Source organism: Agelaius tricolor, unplaced genomic scaffold (assembly GCF_023055355.1).
Source record: "Agelaius tricolor isolate 1412-34295 unplaced genomic scaffold, bAgeTri1.0.p SCAF_88, whole genome shotgun sequence".
Classification (NCBI taxonomy): domain Eukaryota; kingdom Metazoa; phylum Chordata; class Aves; order Passeriformes; family Icteridae; genus Agelaius; species Agelaius tricolor.
Window position 1 is genome coordinate 33,623 of NW_027269348.1, and position 22,973 is coordinate 56,595.

The 22,973-nt window shown below is 57.4% G+C and overlaps 1 protein-coding gene and 1 long non-coding RNA gene across 3 annotated transcripts; one reads left to right on the forward strand and one right to left on the reverse strand.

The window, feature by feature from the left end:
* Nucleotides 1-108: 108 nt before the first annotated feature.
* MAP2K7 (mitogen-activated protein kinase kinase 7) lies at nucleotides 109-22,520 on the forward strand. 2 transcript variants are annotated; one of them, XM_071418618.1, is made up of 12 exons: nucleotides 109-286; nucleotides 4,267-4,314; nucleotides 8,567-8,702; nucleotides 10,059-10,125; nucleotides 11,129-11,242; nucleotides 11,828-11,947; nucleotides 12,763-12,870; nucleotides 14,446-14,625; nucleotides 16,805-16,885; nucleotides 18,867-19,009; nucleotides 19,818-19,863; nucleotides 20,617-22,520. In XM_071418618.1, the coding sequence occupies exons 1-12, from the start codon at nucleotides 163-165 to the stop codon at nucleotides 20,749-20,751; spliced, it is 1,302 nt and encodes a 433-aa protein (XP_071274719.1). In that variant the 5' UTR covers nucleotides 109-162; the 3' UTR covers nucleotides 20,752-22,520. The 2 variants fall into 2 exon arrangements, with proteins under 2 accessions (XP_071274719.1, XP_071274720.1); XM_071418619.1 differs by lacking the exon at nucleotides 4,267-4,314 and having other exon boundaries at nucleotides 113-286.
* Nucleotides 3,529-3,974, reverse strand: LOC139585734 (uncharacterized). The gene is made up of 2 exons (XR_011677270.1): nucleotides 3,835-3,974; nucleotides 3,529-3,788 (listed from the first exon to the last, which is right to left on the reverse strand). It is a non-coding gene; the product is annotated as an uncharacterized lncRNA (long non-coding RNA).
* Nucleotides 22,521-22,973: the final 453 nt, after the last annotated feature.

The following is a 22,973-nucleotide window of genomic DNA, read 5'->3' on the forward strand; positions in this document are numbered from 1 at the left end:
GTGAGACCCAGAATTCACAGCACCGCGCTGTGCGCATGCGCATTACCCATCCCAGCGGGAAGATGGCGGCGCCCTCCTCTCCCTCCCTCTGTACGGCGGCCGGCGGGGGCCCTAAGCCCCGCCCCTCGCGGGCCCCGCGCATGCGCGACGCGGGGGGGGAAGATGGCGGCGTCCTCGCTTGAGCAGAAGCTATCGCGGCTGGAGGCGAAGCTGAAGCAGGAGAACCGCGAGGCGCGGCGGAGAATCGACCTCAACCTCGACATCGGCCCCGCCCGCGCCCGCCCCAGTGAGCGGGGCCGGGGGGCGGCGGGAGCGGCCCGGGGGGAGCGGGGCGGCCGCGGGGAGGCCGCGCTCGGGGAGGGGGGGGGGGGAGGGGAGCGGGGCCGTGAGGGGAGAGCGGGGCTGGGGGGGGGAGGGGGAGGGGGCGGTTTAGGGGGATGGGGGCGGGGCTGGGGTGGCCGGGGCAGGTTTGGGGCATTTTGGGGTGTTTGGGGCAGGTTTGAGGTGTTTGGCGCAGGTTTGGGGTGTTTGGGGCAAAATTTGGGTGTTTGGGGCAGGTTTGGGACCTTTTGGGGCAGTTCTGAATCCTCAGGGGCACTTTTGGGGTGTTTGGGTCAGTTTAGGGACATTTTGAGGTAGTTCGGGGGTTTTGGGGTGGGTTTGGGGTGTTTGGGGCAGGTTTGGGGTGTTTGGGGCAGGTTTGGGACATTTTGGGGAGTCCGGGGCACACTTGGGGTGTTTGGAGATTCGGGGGCAAATTTGGGGTGTTTGGGTCAGGTTTAGGGACATTTTGGGGCAATTCTGGCTCCTCGGGGCAGTTTTGGGGTGTTCGGGGCAGTTTGGGAGCATTTTGGGGTAGTGCTGGAATTTTCGGGGTTTTGGGGTAGATTTGAAGTGTTTGGGACAGGTTTGGGACATTTTGGGGAGTCTGGGGCAGATTTGGGGTAACCTTTGGGTTTTGGGGGCAAATTTGGGGTGTTTGGGTCAGGTTTAGGGACATTTTGGGGCAGTTCTGGCTTCTCAGGGGCAGTTTTGGGGTGTTTGAGAGCATTTTGGGGTAGTTCGGGGGTTTGGGGGTAGATTTGAGGTGTTTGGAGTAGTTTAGGGACATTTTGGGGCAGTTTTGGCTTGTCTGGGCTGTTTGGGGCAGTTTAGGGACATTTTGGGGTGGTTTGTGGGGACGGGGGGGGTTTTAGGGGGTTCCAAGCCTGTTTTGGGGGGGTTTAGGACAATTTCGAGGTGTTTGGGACAGTTTGGGGGTGTTTGGGGCAGTTTTGGGGCAGTTTTGGGTTGGTTTGGGGCAGTTTAGGGCCATTTTAGGGCCGTTCAGGTTTGGTTGGGGTTTTTGTGGGGGTGAGTTCGAGGATGTTCAGGAGGGTCTGGGGCAGTTTGAGGGATTTAGGAGCATTTTGGGGCAGTTTAAGGGATTTAGGAGCATTTTGGGGCAGTTTAAGGGATTTAGGGAGCATTTGGGGGGAGTTTTAGGCAGTTTGGGGCAGTTTAGGGGGCTTTGGGGACATTTGGGGCAGTTTAGGGACATTTGGGGTTTTTTGGGGGGGCTCTGTGGAGATCTGAGGCTGTTTTAGGGTTTTCAGGACAATTTAGAGCCTTTCAGAGGGATTTAGGAACATTTTGGGGCCGTTTCTGGGTGTTTGGAGCAATTTGGAGCAGTTTGGGGCAGTTTGAGGCTGTTCTGGGGTGCGTGGGGTCGTTTTTGGGGTGTTTGGGGCACTTTAGGGACAGCTTAGGGTCATTTGGGGCAGCTTTGGGGTCGTTTGGGGAAATTTTGGGGCCATTTTGGGATGTTTGGGGCACCTCAGGGGCAGTTTCGGGGTATTTGGGGCAGTTTAGGGCCATTTTAGGGCAGTTTTGGGCCATTTTGGGGCAGTTTAGGGCCATATTGGAGCAGTTTTTGGGTATTTGGGGAAGCTTTGGGCCATTTTAGGGCAGTTTTGGGACATTTGAGGCCGTTTAAGGTCATTTTGGGGCAGTTTAGGGCCATTTTAGGGCAGTCCTGGCTGGTTTAGGGGGGCAGGGGGATTTAGGGGGTTGGGACGGGTTTTTGGGGTTTTTTTGGGGTTTTTTTGGGGGGTGGATTTGGGGGTTCCCAGTGGGATTTTGGGGGGCTCTGGGGGGGTTGCAATGGGATTTTTGGGGGGTTTCCCCCCCAGTTGTCACCTCGAGGATCCCCCTCCAGGTAGGACCCCCCCAGGACCATTCCCAGCAGATTTTGGGGATTTTTTGGGATTTTTCCAGGCTGGGGGGAGCAGCCCCTGCCCCTCCTCCCTTTCTTCTCCCCCCCCTTCCAAATTTGAACTCATTTTTATCCCCCCAAATTTAAATTTCTGCCCCCAAATTCATCCCTGAACTCCCCATTTTAATGGGATTTTCCCCCCAATTTGAATTCATTTCTCTGCCCCCAAATTTATTTTTCCCTCTGAATTTCGCTCCTGTCCCCCCCAGTTTCATCTCTGTCCCCTTCCCCAATTTAATTTCATTTCAATTTTATTTATATTTCTCTCCAATTTAAAGTCGTTTTTGTCCCCCCCATTTCATTCCTGTCCCTCCAACTTCAGCTCAATTCCATTTTCCCCCAATTTAAATCCATTTCAATTAAAACTCATCCCCCCAATTTAATGAATTCCCCCAATTTTAATCCATTTTCATTCCTCTCGATTTAAATTCACTTTTTCCAATTGAAATGCATTTACATTTCTGCCCTCAATTTCAATTCTCCCCCATTTAATTTCATTTCCCCCCAATTTCAATTAGTATGTGCTTAATTTTCAACTTAAATTTATTTCTCCCAATTGAAATTCATTTCTCCTCCCCAATTTAATTTCATTTCTACCCCCCAATCTAAATTTATTCCTTCCAATTTAATTTCAGTTTATTCCTTCCAATTCAAATCCATTTTTGCCTCAAATTTAAATTAATTCCCCCAATTTAAATCCCTTTCTGCCCCAAATTTATTTCCCCAATTTAAATTCATTTTCCCCCATAATTTAACTTCATTCCCCCCAATTTAAATCCATTTTTACTTCCCAATTTAAATTCCCTCATTTCTCCCCAATTTAAATCCATTTTTGCCTGTCCAATTTCAATTTATTTCCCCATTTTCAATTTATTTCCCCAATTTCATTCCTGTTCTGCCAAATTCATTCCTGCCCCCAATCTAAGTTTATTTTCCCCAATTTAAATGAATTCCTGCCCCTCAATTTAAGGTTATTTTCCCCATTTTAAATTAATTTCTGCTCTCCAATTTAAACTCATCCCCTCAATTTAACTTAATTTTCCCATCCAATTTAACTTAATCTCCACCAATTTAAATTCATTTCTGCCCCCAATTATTTCCCCTCATTTAAATTCATTTCTGCTCTCCACTTTAAATTAATTCTTTCAATTTAAATTAATTTTCCCATCAATTTAACTTCATTTCCCCCAATTTCAATTAATTCTTGCCCCTCAATTTCAGTTTATTTTCCCCATTTTAAATGAATTTCTGCCACTCAATTTAACTTCATTTCCCCTCATTTTAAATGAATTTCTGCCACTCAATTTAACTTCATTTCCCCTCATTTTAAATGAATTCCTGCCCCTCAATTTAAGTTTATTTTCCCCAATTTAAATGAATTCCTGCCCCTCAATTTAAGTTTATTTTCCCCCCAATTTAAATGAATTCCTAGCTCTCAATTTATGTTTATTTTCCCCCCAATTTAAATGAATTACTTCCCCTCAATTTAAGTTTATTTTCCCCATTTTAAATTCATTCTTACCCCTCAATTTAACTTAATTTTCCCTCCTTTTAAATGAATTCCTGCCCCTCAATTTAACTTAATTTCCCCCCAATTTAAATGAATTTCTGCTCCTCAATTTAACTTAATTTCCCCCCAATTTAAATGAATTTCTGCTCCTCAATTTAAGTTCATTTTCCCCAGTTTAAATTAATTCCTGCCTTTCAATTTAAGTTTATTTTCCCCAATTTAAATGAATTCCTGCCCCTCAATTTAAGTTCCTTTTCCCCAGTTTAAATGAATTTCTGCCCCTCAATTTAAATTTATTTCTATTTTAAATTCATTTCTCCCCCCCTGATTTAATCAAATCCCCCAATTTCAACTCATCCCCACCCCCATTTCATGAACTCACCCACCCCACTCCCTCCCTTTTTAATTTTTTCTCTTTTTTTCTTCCCGTTTTATTTTTTTTTATTTTATTTTTTTCCCTCCATTTTTATTCCCCCCCCCCGTGCCCCTCCCCCATCTCCAGTCATCGTCATCACCCTTAGCCCCGCCCCCGCTCCGTCCCAGCGAGCAGGTACCGCCCCTCCCCCCCTGGCTCCTCCCCCTTTTTGGGGACCCCTCCCCATTTAACCCCTCCCCCCTTTGTGCCTCAGTTTCCCCTTGGAGCATCTTCACCCCTCCCCCCCCATTTAACCCCTCCCCATTTAACCCCTCCCCCCTTGTGCCTCAGTTTCCCCCTTTGTGGCAGCTTCACCCCTCCGCCCCATTTAACCCCTCCCCCCCCCCCCGCAGTTTCTTTGCCCCTCCCCCACCCTGGAATGCCCCTCCCCCACCCCGGAATGTCCCCCCCGTGTCCCCTCCCCTCCCCCCCCCCCGGCTGTGGCATGGAGTGACCCCCCCGGCCCCTGCAGCATGCGGCCGGAACGGGACAATGGGGAAATGGGGGGGAATGGGGAAAATGGGGGGAAAACGGGAAAAATGGGTGGGGAAATGGGGGAGAAATGGGAAAAATGGGGGGGAATGGGGGGGAAATGGGGAAAATGAGGCAAAAATGGGGGGGAAATGGGAAAAATGGGGGAAAATGGGGGAAATATGGGAAAATGGGGGGGAAATGGAGGGGAAATGGGAAATTTGGGCAAAAACTGGAGGGAAATGGGGGAAAAATGGGGGGAAATGGGGAAAATGGGGGGAAATGGGGAAAATGGGGAGGAATGGGAAAAATGGGGGGAATGGGGGGCAAATGGGGAAAATGAGGCAAAAATGGGGGGGAAATGGGAAAAATTGGGGGGGGAAATGGGGAAAATGGGGGGGAATGGGGGGAAAGCAGGAAAAATGGGGGGAATGGGGGGAAAATGGAGGGGAAATGGGGAGGAAATGGGAAAAATGGGGGGAAAACGGGGGAGAAATGGGGGAAATTGGAAAAATGGGGGGGAAATGGGAAAAATGGGGGGGAATGGGAAAAACGGGGAAAATGGGGGAAAATGGGAAAAATGGGGGGGAAAATGGGGGGAAATGGCGGGGAAATGGGAAAAATGGGGGGGAAATGGGAAAAATGGGGGGGGAAATGGAGGGGAAATGGGAAATTTGGGCAAAAACTGGGGGGAAATGGGAAAAATGGGAGGGAAATGGGGGAAAAATGGGGGAAATGGGGAAAATGGGGGGAAACAGGGAAATTGAGGCAAAAAGTGGGGGGAAATGGGAAAAAATTTGGGTGGAAATGGGGAAAAATTTGGAAAATGGGAGGAAATTGGGGGGAACTGGGGAGTAGAATGGGGGAAATTGGGAAAAATTGGGGGAAATGGGGAAAATTGAAAAAATTTGCGAGCAAATGGGGAAAAATTCGGAAAAAGTGGGGGGAAATTGGGAAGAAATGGGAAGGGAATGGGGGGAAAAAACAGGGGGAATTGGGGGGAAATTGGGGAAAATGATGGGGAAATGGGGAAATGGGGGGAAACGGGAAAAATGGGAAGAAACGGGGAAATTGAGGCAAAAATTGGGGGGAAATGGGAAAAATGGGGGGAAACGGGGAAATTGAGGCGAAAAGTGGGGGGAAATGGGAAAAAAATTGGGAGGAAATAGGGAAAAATTTGGAAAATGGGAGGAAATTGGGGGGAACTGGGGAGTAGAATGGGGGGAAATTGGGAAAAATGGGGGAAAATGGGGGAAACGGGGGAAATGGGAAAAATTTGGGAGCAAATGGGGAAAAATTTGGAAAATGTGAGGAAATTGGGGGAATTGGGGAGTAGAATGGGGGAAATTGGGAAAAATGGGGGGAAACAGGGAAATTGAGGCAAAAAATGGGGGGAAATGGGAAAAATTGGGGAATATGGAAAAATTGTGGAAAAAAAGAGGGAAATGTGGAAAAATGGTGGGAAAATGAAGGAAGATTGCAGAAAATTGTGGGGAAAAACATGGGAGGATGGGGGAAAATTGGGAGGAATTGGGAAGACGGGGAAATGGGGGAAAATTGGGAAAATGGTGGGGAAATGGGGAAAAACTGGGGGGGAAATTGGGGAAAACAGTGGGAAATAGGGTGGAAATGGGAAAAATTGGGGAGAAACGGAAAAATGGGGGGAAAGACAGAAGGAATTGGGGGAAATTGGCAACAATGAGGGAAAATTGGGGGGAAGAGTGCAAAAATTGGGGGGAAAATTGGGAAAAACAGCGGCAAAATTGGGGGGAAATGGGCTAAAATAGGGAAATTGAAAGGTGGGGGGAAATGGAGAAAAATGGTGGGAAAAATTGGGGGAAATGGGGCAAATTTGGGGGAAATGAGGAAAAATTGGTGGGAATTGCAGGAAAATGGGGCAGGGAGGGGAAAATGGGGCAAGAATGGGGGAAACGGGGCAGGAAACTGCAAAAAGAGGAGAAAGAGGGGAAAAATTGGGGGCTCTCTGTGCCCCCACACTTTATGGGGTTCTGACCTTTCCCCCCAGTTTTTGGGTCTTGATGGTTTTCTCCCCCTATTTTGGGGGTCCTGATGTTTTTCCTCCCATTTTTGGGGTTCTGACAAGTCCATCCTCAGTTTTGGGGTTCCTGACCGGTTTCTTTCTCCTCCCACATGGATTTTGGGGTCCCTGCTCTGTCTCCCCCTATTTTGGGAGTTCGTTCCCATTTTTGGGGTCCCTGATCCTGCTCTCCCCATTTTTAGGGTTCTCTCCCAAATTTTAGGTTCTTTTCCCTATTTTCAGGCTCTCTCATTGATTTTTTTGAGTTTTCTGCCCCAATTTTGGGGTTCTGTCTCTCCCCATCTTTGGCATTCTCTCCCCTTTTTTTAGGTTTCTCTCCCCTTTTTTGGGGTTCTCCATTTTTGAGGTTCTCTCCCCATTTTTAGGTTTCTGTGAGTTTTCCATTTTTGGGGTTCTCTTCCCATATTTGAGGTTCCTGTCCATGTTTGGATTCTCTCCCCTTTTTTGGGTTCTCCATTTATGGCATTCCCTCCCCATTTTTGATATTAATTCCCCATTGTTTGGCTTCTCTCTTTTGGGGTTCTACCCCATTTTTGGGGTTTCTCCCATTTTTGGGTTCTCTCCCCGTTTCTGGGCTTCTCTCCCCATTTCTGGTGTTCTCCCCCCATTTTTTTGGGATTCTCTCCCCATTTCTGGGGTTCTATCTCCATTTTGGGGTGGTCCCCGCGTTTTTGGGGTTCCCTCTCCATTTTTGGGGTTCTCCTCCCATTTTTGGGGTTCTCTACCTGGTTTTGGGTTTCCTCCCCGTTTTGGGATTCTCCCCCCATTTTTGGGTTTCTCCCCCCTGTTTCTGGGTTTTCTCTCCCCATTTTTCCAATTCTCCCCCTGGTTTTTGGGTTTCTCTCCCCGTTTTTGGGGTTCTTTCCCCATTTTTGGTTTCTCTCCCCATTTCTGGGATTCTTTCCCCGTTTTGAGGTTCTCCCCCCGTTTCTGGGTTCTCTCCCCATTTTTGGGGTTCTGTCCTTGTTTTGGATTTCTCTCCCTGTTTTTGGGTTTCTATCCCCATTTTGGGGTGCTCTCCCCGTTTTTGGGACTCTCTCCCCATTTTTGGGGTTCTCTACCTGGTTTTGAGTTTCCTCCCTGTTTTTAGGGTTCTCCCCCCATTTCTGGGTTTCTCTCCCCTGTTTTTGGGGTTTCTCTCCCCATTTTTCTGATTCTCCCCCTGGTTTTTGAGTTCTCTCCCCGTTTTGAGGTTCTCCCCCGTTTTTGGGGTTCTCCCCGTATTTTTAGGTTTCTCTGCCCATTTTTAGGTTTCTCTCCCCCTTTTTGGGTTCTCTCCCCGTTTTTGGGGTTCTCCCCCAGGTTTTGAGTTTCCTCCCTGTTTTGGGGGTTTCTCTCCCCATTTTTCTGGTTCTCTCCCTGGTTTTGAGTTTCTCTCCCCATTTTTGGGATGCTCTCCCTGTTTTTGGGGTTCCCTCTCCGTTTTTGGGATTCTCTCCCCGTTTTTGGGTTCTCTACCTGCTTTTGGGTTTCCTCCCCGTTTTTGGGATTCTCTCCCCATTTTTGAGGTTCTCCCCCCATTTCTGGGATTCTTCCCCCGTTTTGAGGTTCTCTCCCCGTTTTTGGGGTTTCTCTCCCCGCTTTTGGGGTTCTCTCCCCATTTCTTGGGTTTCTCTCCCCCTTTATGGGATTCTCTCCCCGTTTTTTAGTCTCTCTCCCCATTTTTGGTGTTCTCCCCATTTTGGGGGTTTCTCTCCTCGTTTTTAGGGTTCTCTCCCCGTTTTTGGGGTTCCCTCCCCATTTTTAGGTTTCTCTCTCTGGGTTTTTGGGTATTTCTCCCCATTTTTGGGTTTCTCTCCCCGTTTTTGGGGTTTCTCCCCCTGTTTCTGGGGTCGCTGACTCTGCTCTCCCCCCCAGCCCTGCAGCTGCCCCTGGTGAGCGAGGGGGGCCGGGGGGGCCCCCCCGAGAGCCCCCAGCCCACGCCCCCCCCCCGGCCCCGGCAGATGCTGGGGCTGCCCCCGCCCCCGTTCCTGGTGCCGCGCAGCCTGGAGAGGTGAGGACACACCCCCGAGCCCTGATTGGCTGATTGGGGAGAGCCTGGGTGCTGATTGGCTGATTGGGGAGAGCCTGGCTGCTGATTGGCTGATTGGCGAGAGCCTGGGTGCTGATTGGCGAGAGCCTGAATGCTAATTAGATAATATGGAATAGCCTGGGTGCTGATTGGCCCATGGGGAGGGCCTAGAAGCTGATTGGCTGATTGGCGAGAGCCTGGCTGCTGATTGGACAATATGGGATAGCTTGGGTGCTGATTGGCCCATTGGGGAGAGCCTGGGAACTGATTGGCCAGAGGTGCTGGGGGATCCTGTGCCCACATTGGTCAGAGGTCCAGCAGAATCAAAGCTTGATTGGACGGAAGCCCAGGGGAATCCTGTGCCCTGATTGGGCACCAGGCTCACATTTGCCAGAGGGGGGTCACGCATCCTGATTGGCTAGAGGTCTGTGGAGATCCTATGCTCTGATTGGCCAGAGTTCTGGAGAGATCCTCTGCTCTGATTGGCCCACAGAGGATCACGTGTCCTGATTGGCTAGGGGAGGGTCATATGTCCTGATTGGCCAGAGGCTTGGGGGATCCTGTTCTGTGATTGGCTAGAGATTCTGAGAGATCCTGTGCCCTGATTGGCCAGAGATCAGGGAGTTTTCCATGCTCTGATTGGATAGAATTCTGAGGTGATAACGTGAGCTGATTGGCCGAGCAGGAGGCTTGTGCTGATTGGCTGGGTGGACAGGTGTCTGCAGGCGGTGATTGGCCAGAGATTCCAGGGAGATCCTGCACTCTGATTGGCCAGAGATCCAAGGGGCCGTGTGTTCTGATTGGCTGGGCAGGAGGGTGTGCGCAGCAGTTGGTTGGACGTTCAGGAGCCTGTGGTGCTGATTGGCTGCTGCTCTGAGCACTTGTAGGCCCTGATTGGCCAGAGCTCGGGGAGTGGTGTGTTCTCATTGGCCAGAGCTTCAGGGTGATCTTGAGCAGTGATTGGCTGGAGCAGAGGTTGCAGCTGCTGATTGGTTGATGGTTCAGAGGATCCCAGTTGCTGATTGGCCTGTTGGGCAGGAGAGCTGTGTGCTCATTGGCCAGGAGTGTGAGAGCCCCTGGGTGCTGATTGGCCAGGCAGGCAGGCAGGATTTCCTGGTGTGCGATTGGCCAGAGCTGTGATTCCCTGTGTGCTGATTGGCTGAGCTCTCCTCGTGCTCTGAGCTGATTGGCCGAGCTCTCCCCGTGCCCTGAGCTGATTGTCTGAGCTCTCCCCTTGCCCTGAGCTGATTGGCTGGGCTCTCCCTGTGCCCTGAGCTGATTGGCTGGGCTCTCCCTGTGCCCTGAGCTGATTGGCTGAGCTCTCCCATTGCCCCCCAGCATTGAGATCGACCAGAAGCTGCAGGAGATCATGAAACAGACGGGGTACCTGACCGTGGGGGGACAGGTGAGCATGAGGGGGTACCTGACCTTGGGGGGGGACAGGTGAGGATGAGGGGGTACCTGACTGTGGGGGGGGGGGGACAGGTGAGCATGAGGGGGTACCTGACCGTGGGGGGACAGGTGAGCATGAGGGGGTACCTGACTGTGGGGGGGGACAGGTGAGAATGAGGGGGTACCTGACCGTGGGGGGGGGACAGGTGAGGATGAGGAGGGCGGGTGGGCATAGTGAGGGGCCCAGGTGAGGATGGAGGGGGTACCTGGCCATGGGGGCACAGGTGAGGATCAAGGGGGGTTACCTGGCTGTGGGAGGGGTTACCTGGCCATGGGAGGGGTTACCTGGCCAAGGGGGCTCAGGTGAGGATTGAGGGGGGTTACCTGGCCAAAGGGGCCCAGGTGAGGATTGAGGGGGGTTACCTGGCCAAGGGGGGGCTCAGGTGAGGATTGAGGGGGGTTACCTGGCTGAGGGGGGCCCCAGGTTAGAATTGAGGGGGGTTACCTGGCCAAGGGGGGCTCAGGTGAGGATTGAGGGGGGTTACCTGGCCGAGGGGGGCTCAGGTGAGGATTGAGGGGGGTTACCTGGCCAAGGGCAGCCCCAGGTGAGGATTGAGGGGGGTTACCTGGCCAAGGGCAGCCCCAGGTGAGGATTGAGGGGGGTTACCTGGCTGAGGGGGCCCCAGGTGAGGATTGAGGGGGGTTACCTGGCTGAGGAGGCTCAGGTGAGGATTGAGGGGGGTTACCTGGCTGAGGGGGGCTCAGGTGAGGATTGAGGGGGGTTACCTGGCCAAGGGGGGGGCTCAGGTGAGGATTGAGGGGGGTTACCTGGCCAAGGGGGGGGCTCAGGTGAGGATTGAGGGGGGTTACCTGGCTGAGGGGGGCTCAGGTGAGGATTGAGGGGGGTTACCTGGCTGAGGGGGGCCCAGGTGAGGATTGAGGGGGGTTACCTGGCTGAGGGGGGCCCAGGTGAGCCCGGGGCTGTCCCGGGTGGGCCCTGACCCCCCTCCCCCCAGCGGTACCAGGCAGAGATCAATGACCTGGAGAACCTGGGCGAGATCGGCAGCGGCACCTGCGGGCAGGTGTGGAAGATGCGATTCCGCAAGACCGGGCACGTCATCGCCGTCAAGGTGGGCACGGGGCAGGGACACCTGGGACCCCCCCCAGTGACACCTGGGACACCTGGGACCCCCCCCCAGTGACACCTGGGACACCTGTGACCCCGAGTGACATCTGTGACCTTTCAGTGACACCTGTGACCCCTCCCCAGTGCCCCCCCAGTGACACCTGTGATACCTTGGACCCCTGGTGACACCTGTGACCCCCCCCCTCAGTGATACCTGTGACCCCCCCTGTGACACCTGTGACCCTCAGTGGCACCTGTGACCACCCACGTGATCCTCTGGTGACACCTGTGACCCTCTGGTCACCCCCTGGTGACACCTGTGACCCTCAGTGGCACCTGTGACCCTGCGTGACACTTGTGACCCCCCCCTGGTGACACCTGTGTCCCCTGTGACCCCCCGGTGACACCTGTGAGCCCTGGTGACACCTGTGCCCCCCTGTGCCCCCCGGTAACACTTGTGACCCCTGGTGATACCTGTGACTCCCCATGACACCTGTGGCCTCTGGTGACACCTGTGCCCCCCGTGACCCCCCCTGTGACACCTGTGACCCTCGGTGACCTTTGGTGACACCTGTCCCCCCCCATGCAGCAAATGCGTCGCTCGGGGAACCGCGAGGAGAACAAGCGGATCCTGATGGACCTGGACGTGGTGCTCAAGAGCCACGACTGCCCCTACATCGTGCAGTGCTTCGGCACCTTCATCACCAACGTGGGTACCTGGGGCACCTGGGCACACCTGGGGGCACCTGGGCACACCTGGGGGCACCTGGGGCTATGGGCACCCCTGCATTGTGCAGTGCTTTGGCACCTTCATCACCAACGTGGGTACCTGGGCGCACCTGGGGCACCTGGGCACACCTGGGGGCACCTGGGCACACCTGGGCACACCTGGGGCTATGGGCACCCCTGCATCCCCTGCATTGTGCAGTGCTTCGGCACCTTCATCACCACCGTGGGTACCTGGGGCACCTGGGCACACCCGGGGCACTCAGGGGAATCTGGAGGGCTGGGGGGCATCTGGAGTGCCCTCCCAGTGCTCCCAGTCCCTCCCAGTGCCCCCAGTACATCCCAGTACTCCCAGTACCCCCAGTGCTCCCAGTGCCCCATGTCCATTCCAGTGCCCTCCCAGCACACCCAGTCCTCTGCCAGTGCCCTCTCAGTCCCTCCCAGTGCCACCAGTGCCCCCCAGTACCCCCCCCAGTGCCCTCCCAGTCCTTCCCAGTCCCTCCCAGTCCCTCCCAGTACCCCCCCCAGTACACCCAGTGCCCTCCCAGTGCCCCCAGTGCCCTCCCAGTCCTTCCCAGTGCCCTCCCAGTACACCCAGTACCCCCCCCAGTACACCCAGTGCCCTCCCAGTACACCCAGTGCCCTCCCAGTACACCCAGTGCCCTCCCAGTGCCCCTAGTGCCCTCCCAGTACACCCAGTGCCCTCCCAGTGCCCCCCAGTGCCCCCAGTCCCTCCCAGTGCCCCCCAGTGCCCCCAGTCCCCCCCCAGTGCTCCCAGTTCACCCGGTCCCTCCCCAGACCGACGTGTTCATCGCCATGGAGCTCATGGGCACCTGCGCCGAGAAGCTCAAGAAGAGAATCCAGGGCCCCATCCCCGAGCGCATCCTGGGCAAGATGACGGTGGCAGTGAGTGACACTGGGGACATTGGGGACAGCAGGGGCATCAGGGACACTGGGGACACGCGGGGTGGCTCTGGGGTTCTGGGCAAGATGACAGTGGCAGTGAGTGACAGCAGGGACACTGGGGGACACTGAGGACAATGGGGACATTGAGGACATTTGGGGGGATTGGAGACAACAGGGACACTGGGGACACCTGGAGCCTTGGGGGACATTGGTGGCTTTTGGAACAATGGGGACACTGGGGGCATTGGGGGAATCGGGGACACTGGGGACACCTGGAGCCTTGGGGACACTGGGGGCATTGGGGACACTGGGGATGACGGGGACAGGGGGGACACTGGGGACAATGGGAACATTAGGGACACTTGGGGACACTGGTGAGATTTGGGACAATGGGGACACTGGGGCATTGGGGACACTGGGGAGATTGGGGACAATGGGAGCGTTAGGGACACTTGGGGACACTGGTGAGATTTGGGACAATGGGGACACTGGGGCATTGGGGACACTGGGGAGATTGGGGACAATGGGAGCGTTAGGGACACTGGGGACACGCAGGGTGAGTCTGGGATTCTGAGCAAGATGATGGTGGCAGTGAGTGACAGCGAGGGGGACACTGGGGACATTGGGGACATTGAGGACACACAGGGTGGCTCTGGGGTTCTGGGCAGGATGACAGTGGCAGTGAGTGGCACTGGGGACAGTTGGGATGTTGGGGACACTGGGGACAGGCAGGGGGGTCCTGGTATCTTGGGCAGGATGCTGGTGATGGTGGGGGACACTGGGGACATTGGGGACAGGCAGGGGGTCCCCAGGATCCAGCGCCCCATTCCCGAGTGGGCAGGGTGACAGTGGCAGTGAGCAGGGTGACGGTGACACAGAGGTGACACCTGCAGACTGTCACTGCTGTCCCCACGGGTGAAGTACCTGAAGGAGAAGCACGGGGTGACCCACAGGGGACAGGGGGTGTTCTGGGCAGGGTGATGGTGACACAGAGGTGGCACTGGGGACAATCCCTGTCCCACAGATGGTGAAGGCCCTGCTGTACCTGAAGGAGAAGCACGGGGTGACTCATAGGGGACACTGGGGACAGTCAGGGTGTTCTGGGCAGGGTGATGGTGGCACAGAGGTGACACTGGGGACGATCCCTGTCCCACAGACGGTGAAGGCGCTGCTGTACCCAAAGGACAAGCATGGGGTGACCCACAGGGGACATTGGGGACAGGGGGTGTTCTGGGCAGGGTGACGGTGACACAGAGGTGGCACAGAGGTGACGCTGTCCTTGCAGATGGTGAAGGCGCTGCTGTACCTAAGGAGAAGCACGGGGTGACCCACAGGGGACATTAGGGACAGGGGGTGTTCTGGGCAGGGTGGCAGTGACCGCGAGCAGGGTGACGGTGACACAGAGGTGACACTGGGGACAATCCTTGTCCTGCAGATCGTGAAGGCGCTGCTGTACCTGAAGGAGAAGCACGGAGTGACTCATAGGGGACACTGGGGACAGTCAGGGTGTCTCTGGGTTCTGGGCAGGGTGACGGTGACACAGAGGTGACACTGGGGACAATCCCTGTCCTGCAGATCGTGAAGGCGCTGCTGTACCTGAAGGAGAAGCACGGGGTGATCCACAGGGATGTCAAACCCTCCAACATCCTGCTGGACGAGCGGGGCCAGATCAAACTCTGCGACTTCGGCATCAGCGGCCGCCTGGTGGACTCCAAGGCCAAGACCCGGAGCGCGGGCTGTGCGGCCTACATGGCGGTGAGGGGACACTGGGGACATGGGGACACGGTTAGGGACATCCCTGGGACACTGGGGACATCCCCTGGGACATTAGGGACATGGGGACATCCCCCGGAGTGCAGGCTGTGTGGCCTACATGGCGGTGAGGGGACACTGGGGACATGGGGACAGGGTTAGGGACATCCCTGGGACATTAGGGACATGGGGACATCCCCCGGAGTGCAGGCTGTGTGGCCTACATGGCGGTGAGGGGACACTGGGGACATGGGGACGGGGTTAGGGACATCCCTGGGACACTGGGGACGTCCCCTGGGACATTGGGGACATGGGGACAGCCCCCGGAGCGCGGGGTGTGCAGCCTACATGGCGGTGAGGGGACACTGGGGACAGGGTTAGGGACATCCCTGGGACATTGGGGACATGGGGACATCCCCTGGAGCACGGGCTGTGTGGCCTACATGGCGGTGAGGGGACACTGGGGACATGGGGACGGGGTTAGGGACATCCCTGGGACATGGGGACACGGGGACATCCCCCAGAGCATGGGCTGTGCGGCCTACATGGCGGTGAGGGGACACTGGGGACATGGGGACACGGTTAGGGACACTGGGGACATGGGGACATCCCCTGGAGCACGGGCTGTGCGGCCTACATGGCGGTGAGGGGACACTGGGGACACAGGGACATCCCCCAGAGCATGGGGTGTGCGGCCTGCATGGCGGTGAGAGGACACTGGGGACATGGGGACAGGGTTAGGGACACTGGAGACATCCCCTGGGACACTGGGGACACGGGAACATCCCCCAGAGCGCGGGTTGTGCGGCCTAGATGGCGGTGAGGGGACATTGGGGACGGGGTTAGGGACATTGGGGACATCCCCTGGGACACTGGGGACATGGGGACAGCCCCCGGAGCGTGGGCTGTGTGGCCTATATGGCGGTGAGGGGACACTGGGACATGGGGACAGGGTTAGGGACATTGGGGACATCCCTGGGACATTGGGGACATGGGGACAGCCCCCGGAGCGCGGGGTGTGCAGCCTACATGGCGGTGTGGGGACACTGGGGACATCCCGTGGGACATTGGGGACACTGGGGACGTTGGGGACATTCGGAACATTTGGTACACTGGGGACACTGGGGGGATGTTGGGGACATTGGGGACACTGGAGACGTGGGGAACATAGGGGACATGGGAACACTGCGGGGACATTAGGGACACTGGGGACATTGGGGGGACATTGGGGGGACACTGGGGACATGCCCCAGCCCCAGAGGGGGCCTTTGGGGGGGATCAGAGGGTGTTGGGTCCCCAGGATTGGGGGGGGCTGCACCCCGGCCATGGGATGGGGCTGTGGGGGGCCCCCCTCGGGTTTGGGGGTGTTGGGGATCCCCTGGGGTTTGGGGGATCCCCTCAGCTTTGGGGTTCCGGGTGTTTGGGGTTGTGGGGTCGCCTCCAGGTCTGGCTTCTTTGGGGTTTTGAGGATCTCCCCAGGTCTGGGGATGCTGGGGGTCCCCCAGATCTGGGGCTTTGCATGTTTGAGGGTTCCCAGGTCTGGGGTTTTTGGAGTCCTCCACACGTTTGGGGTTTTGGGGTCCCTGCCAGGTTTGGGGGTTCCCAGGTTTGGGGTTTGCTGGTTTCCAAGTTTGGGGTTTCAGGGGTTCCCAGGTTTGGGGTTCTGGGTGTTCAGGGGTTCCCCGGGTTTGGGGGTTCCCAGGTTTGGGGTTCTGGGGGTACCAGGTTTGGGGGTTTGGGGTTCCCTGGGTTTGGGGGTTCCCAGGTTTGGGGTTCTGGGGGTACCAGGTTTGGGGGCTTGGGGGTTCCCCGGGTGTGGGAGTTCCCATGTTTGGGGTTCTGGGTGTTCGGGGGTTCTCAGGTTTGGGCCTCTGGGGTTCCCAGGTTTGGGGATTCCCAGGTTTGGGGGTTCTGGGTGTTTGAGGGTTCCCCAGGTTTGGGGGTTCCAGGTTTGGGTGTTTGGGGGTTCCCATGTTTGGGGTTCTGGGTCTTTGGGGGTTCCCCAGGTTTGGGGGTTCCCCAGGTTTGGGGTTTGGGGGTTCCCAGGTTTGGGGTTTGGGGTTTTGGGGTTCCCATGTTTGGGGTTCTGGGGGTTCCAGGTTTGGGGGTTCCCAGGTTTGGGGTTTGGGGTTCTGGGGCCCTGCCCCCTCCCCCCGTGCCCTCAATGCTGCCCCTCCCCCAGCCCGAGCGCATCGACCCCCCCGACCCCACCAAGCCCGACTACGACATCCGCGCCGACGTCTGGAGCCTCGGCATCTCCCTGGTGAGTGCTGGCCCCACAGGGGCCCCACAGTGTCCCCAGAGTGTCCCTAAAGCATCCCCAGTGTCACCCAGCCTCCCTCGGCATCTCCCTGGTGAGTGCTGGCCCCACAGGGGCCCCACAGTGTCCCCAGAGTGTCCCTAAAGCATCCCCAGTGTCACCCAGCCTCCCTCGGCATCTCCCTGGTGAGTGCTGGCCCCACAGGGTCCCCACAGTGTCCCCAGAGTGTCCCTAAAGCATCCCCAGTGTCACCCAGCCTCCCTCAGCATCTCCCTGGTGCGTGCTGGCCCCAGAGGGGCCCCACAGGGTCCCTACAGTGTCCCCACAGTGTCCCCAGGGTCCCCAGAGTATCCCCAGTGTCCCTAAAGCATCCCCGGTATCACCCAGCATCCCCCAGTGTCACCCAGGGTCCCTAAAGCATCCCCAGTGTCACCCAGGGTCCCCATAGTGTCCCCAGTGTCACCAGAGTCCCCAAACATCACCCAGGGTCCCTAAAGCATCCCCAAACGTCACTCAGGGTCCCTAAAGTGTCCCCCAGTGTCACCCAGGGTCCCTAAAGCATCCCCAAATGTCACTCAGGGTCCCCAGCATCCCCCAGTGTCACCCAGGGTCCCTAAACATCACCCAGCTGTCCCCAGAGTGTCCCTGACCCCCCCGCAGTGTCCCTAGGCTGGCCCCAACCACCTCTGGGTCCCCAGCGTGTCCCCACAGTGCCACCTCAGCCCTGCAGTGCCACACCTCCCTACGACACCTGTCACCTGTCCCTGCCACACCTGGCACCTGTCCCTGCCACAGCTGTCACACCTCTGTCACAACTGTGTCCCCAGGTGGAGCTGGCCACGGGGCAGTTCCCATACCAGCACTGCTGTCCCTGTGTGTGTCACACCTGTGTGTGTCACACCTGTCACACCTCTGTCACACCTGTGTGTGTCACACCTGTGTGTGTCACACCTGTCCCCAGGTGGAGCTGGCCACAGGGCAGTTCCCATACCAGAACTGCTGTCCCTGTGTGTGTCACACCTGTGTCACACCTGTCTGTGTCACACCTGTGTGTGTCACACCTGTGTCACACCTGTGTGTGTCACACCTGTGTGTGTCACACCTGTCACATCTGTGTGTATCACACCCATCACACCTGTGTGTGTCGCACCTGTGTGTGTCACACCTGTGTCACATCTGTCACACCTGTGTGTGTCACACCTGTGTGTGTCACACCTGTGTGTGTCACACCTGTGTCCCCAGGTGGAGCTGGCCACGGGGCAGTTCCCATACCAGCACTGCTGTCCCTGTGTGTGTCACACCTGTCACACCTGTGTGTGTCACACCTGTGTGTGTCACACCTGTGTCCCCAGGTGGAGCTGGCCACGGGGCAGTTCCCATACCAGCACTGCTGTCCCTGTGTGTGTCACACCTGTCACACCTGTGTGTGTCACACCTGTGTGTGTCACACCTGTCCCCAGGTGGAGCTGGCCACGGGGCAGTTCCCATACCAGCACTGCTGTCCCTGTGTGTGTCACACCTGTGTGTGTCACACCTGTCACACCTGTGTCACACCTGTGTGTGTCACACCTGTGTGTGTCACACCTGTCCCCAGGTGGAGCTGGCCACGGGGCAGTTCCCATACCAGCACTGCTGTCCCTGTGTGTGTCACACCTGTCACAGCTGTGTGTGTCACACCTGTGTGTCACACCTGTCCCCAGGTGGAGCTGGCCACGGGGCAGTTCCCGTACCAGCACTGCTGTCCCTGTGTGTGTCACACCTGTCACAGCTGTGTGTGTCACACCTGTGTGTCACACCTGTCCCCAGGTGGAGCTGGCCACGGGGCAGTTCCCATACCAGCACTGCTGTCCCTGTGTGTGTCACACTTGTCACACCTGTGTCACACCTGTCCCCAGGTGGAGCTGGCCACGGGGCAGTTCCCATACCAGCACTGCCTTCCCTGTGTGTGTCACACCTGTCACACCTGTGTCACACCTGTCCCCAGGTGGAGCTGGCCACGGGGCAGTTCCCGTACCAGAACTGCAAGACGGATTTCGAGGTGCTGACCAAGGTGCTGCAGGAGGATCCCCCCCTGCTGCCCCCGGCCATGGGCTTCTCCGGGGACTTCCAGGCCTTCGTCCGAGACTGGTGGGGACATCGGGGGACACGGGGGGACATGGGGGGGGACACAGGACATGGAGAGACATGGGGGACGAGGGGACACACAGGGACATGGGGGACATGGGGACACGGAGGACATGGGGGACACAGGAGGACACAGGGGACATGGGGACACACAGAGACATGGGGGACATGGGGACACGGAGGACATGAGGACATGGGGGATGCCATGGGGACATACAGGGGATATGAGGACACACTGGGGATGTGGGGACACACAGCGACATGGGGATACAGGGGACATGGGGACAGGGGGGACATGGGGGACACCATGGGGACACAGGGGACATGGAGACACACTGGGGACACACAGAGGGCATGGTGGGCATGGGGAACATGGCGGGGACATGGGGACACACAGGGACACAGGAGGACACAGGGGACCTGGGGACATGGAGACATGGGGGATACCATGGGGACACAGAGGGCATGGGGGGACGTGGGGGACACATGGGGACAAGGGAACACACAGGGGACAAGGAGGGTCCCCAAGATGCTCTGGGGACTTCCCGGCCTTCGTCCATGACTGCTGGGGACACGAAGACATGGGGGGACATGGGGACACACAGGGGACATGGGGACACAGGGCACATGGGAAGGACACAGTCCCAGGGGTCCCCAAGGTGCCACCCCCGCCTTCCCAGGGGAGCTCCAGGCCTTTGTCTGGGACTGGTGGGGGACATGGGGGGACACTGGGGACAGGGGGGACATGGAGGGGACATGGGGACGTGTCCCGAGGGTCCCAAAGGTGCTCACCCCCCATCCCCTCCCCCAGCCTCACCAAGGACCACAGGAAGAGACCAAAGTACAACAAGTTACTGGTGAGTGGCACCTGTCACCTGTCATTGTCACCTGTCAGTGTCACTGTCACACCTGTCATTGTCACACCTGGCGCCTGTCATTGTCACAGCTGTCACCTGTCATTGTCATTGTCACACCTGGCACCTGTCATTGTCACACCTGGTACCTGTCACTGTCACCTGTCATTTTCACTGTCACTGTCACACCTGTCATCTGTCACTGTCATGTCTGTCACACCTGTCATTGTCACACCTGGCACTGTCACTGTCACCTGTCATTTTCACTGTCACACCTGGCACTGTCACCTGTCATTGTCACACCTGGCACCTGTCATTGTCACCTGTCATTTTCACTGTCACTGTCACACCTGTCATCTGTCACTGTCATGTCTGTCACACCTGTCATTATCACTGTCACACCTGGCACTGTCACACTTGTCACTTGTCATTGTGACACCTGTCACCTGCCATACCTGTCACCTGTGCCATCACATCTGTCTCTTCCCCTGTCCCCTGTCACACCTCTCCCGTCACACTTGCTGTCCCCAATGTCCCCATATCTCTGCTGTCTCCAATGTCCCCCATGTCCCCGCTGTCCCCGATGTCCCCATGTCCCAAATGTCCCCCATATCTCTGCTATCCCTGATGTCCCCGATGTCCCCCATGTCCCCTGCTGTCCCTGCTGTCCCCGATGTCCCCATATCTCTGCTGTCCCTGCTGTCCCCATGTCCCCTGCTGTCCCCGATGTCCCCATGTCCCCTGCTGTCCCCACAGGAGCACACCTTCATCAAGCGCTACGAGACGCTCGAGGTGGACGTGGCCACCTGGTTCAAGGACGTGATGGCCCGGACAGAGTCCCCGCGCCCGGGGGGTGGCCTGGGCCACCACCTGCCCTTCTTCACCAGGTAGCGCCCGCCCGGCGCCGCCACGCCCGGCAGGGGACACCGGGGACAGCCCTGGGACACCGGGCACAGCCCTGGGACAGCCAGGACAGCCCTGGGACACCGGGCACAGCCGGGCCACCTCCAGGGACAGGGACAACTGGGACACTGCCTGGTGCCACCACGCCCGGCAGGGGACAGCCGGGCCACCTCTGGGGACAGGGACAGTCCTGGGACTCTGCCTGGTGCCACCATGCCTGGCAGGGGACACCAGGGACAGCTGGGACATCCCCTGTGACACACCAGGGACAGCCGGGACAGCCCTGGGACAGGGACACCTGTGACACCCACTGGGGGTGGTGACACCTGTGCCACCTCCCTGCGCCACCCCCCTGTGCCACCCGCCTGTGACACTCAGCGTGACGGTGACACTTCCACGGCCACCACAGCCCCGGCCTGGCCTGGAGTGTCCCAGCGTGTCCCAGCGTGTCCCTGCCATCCCGGCTGTCCCCTCCCACTGTCCCCACCTTCCCGAGGCCAGGGGACACCCCTGTCCCCTCTGTGTCCCCCTGGCCACGCCTCAGTTTCCCACAGGATCCCGTGTGGGGACAGGACGGGGAGGTGGCACCGAGGGTGTGACACTCTGGGATGTGACACTCGGAGGTGACACTCTGGGAGGTGGCCCAGGGACATGGACACGGCTGGGGGATGTGACATGGGTGTGACGCCGGGGCCTGGGGATGTGACACTTGGCCCCAAGGGGACATTGAGGGGACACGTAGGTGGCACCAGGATGTGGGGACGTGACACGGAGATGGCACTCGGGGACACGGAGATGGCGCAGGAACGGGGGACGGGACAGCGTGGAGAGCCAGCACGGGGATGTGACAGCGAGGGACAGCGAGGGGACACGGAAGGATGGCACAGAGATGGCACCGGGATGTGACACGAGGATGGCACCAGGACGTGACATGGGCATGGCACTGGAACCTGACACGGGGACACAGGACACAGAACAGAGATGGCACCAAGATGGCACAGGACAAAAGTGGCACTGGGAAGTGACATGGGGACACAGGAATGGCACCAGGATGGCAGCGGGAAGTGACACAGGACAGAGATGGCACCAGGATGGCACCAGGATGGCACAGGACGGAGGTGGCACCAGGAAGTGACACGGGGACACAGGACAGAGGTGGCACCGGGAAGTGACACAGGGACACAGGAATGGCACCTGGATGGCACCGGGAAGTGACGCAGGACAGAGATGGCACCAGGATGTGGCACAGGGATGGCACCAGGAAGTGACGCAGGGACAGAGACGTCCCCAGGCTGTGACACGGGGATGGCACAGGACAGGGATGTCCCCGGGCTGTGACAATGGGGACACGGCACTGAAGGACATGGAGTGGTGGCCTGGGGACACGGACACATCACGGACGTGACATCGCAGGGCCCAGTCCCGGGATGTGACACCAAGGATGTGACACCAAGGATGTGACACCGGGATGTGACACTGGGCTGTGACACCAGGGCTGTGACACCGTGATGTGACACCGGGATGTGACACTGGGGGCATGGCCCGGGGTGGCCCCGGTGGCGGGGCCGTGGTGGCACGGTGACAATCAGGGCCGGGCCGTGTCCCCGCCGTGTCCCCGCTGTCCCCAAGGCCAGCAGGTGCAGTTTTAGTGCATTGGGGGCGCGGGCGGCGCCGCCCCCCCTCACCCTCATTAATTATTATTATTAATTATTATTATTAATTATTATTATTATTATAAATGCGCATGTGGAACCCGAGGGGCCGCGTCGGCGTCAGGCTCTGAGGACACTGGGGACATTGGGGACACTGGGACGGGGATATGGGGACACTGGGGACACTGAGGGCATTGGGATAGGGAGGGGGGGACACTGGGACATTGGGATGGGGACACGGGGACATTGGGATGGACATGGGACAGTGGGGACACAGGGAAATACGGGGGAACATTGGGGAAGCACAGGGGGACACATTGGGGACACTGAGATGAAGAGGGGGGACACGGGGACATTGGGGACACAGATGGGGAGGGGGGACATTGGGACATGGGGAAGCGCAGGGGGACATGGGGAAAGGGGATGGGGACACTGAGGACAGGGACAGGAAAGTGGAGGGTGGGGACATTGGGGACACGAGAGATGGGACGTTGGGGACACTGGGGACAGGAGAGGTGGGACATTGGGGACAGGCTGACATTGGGATGGGGACAGGGA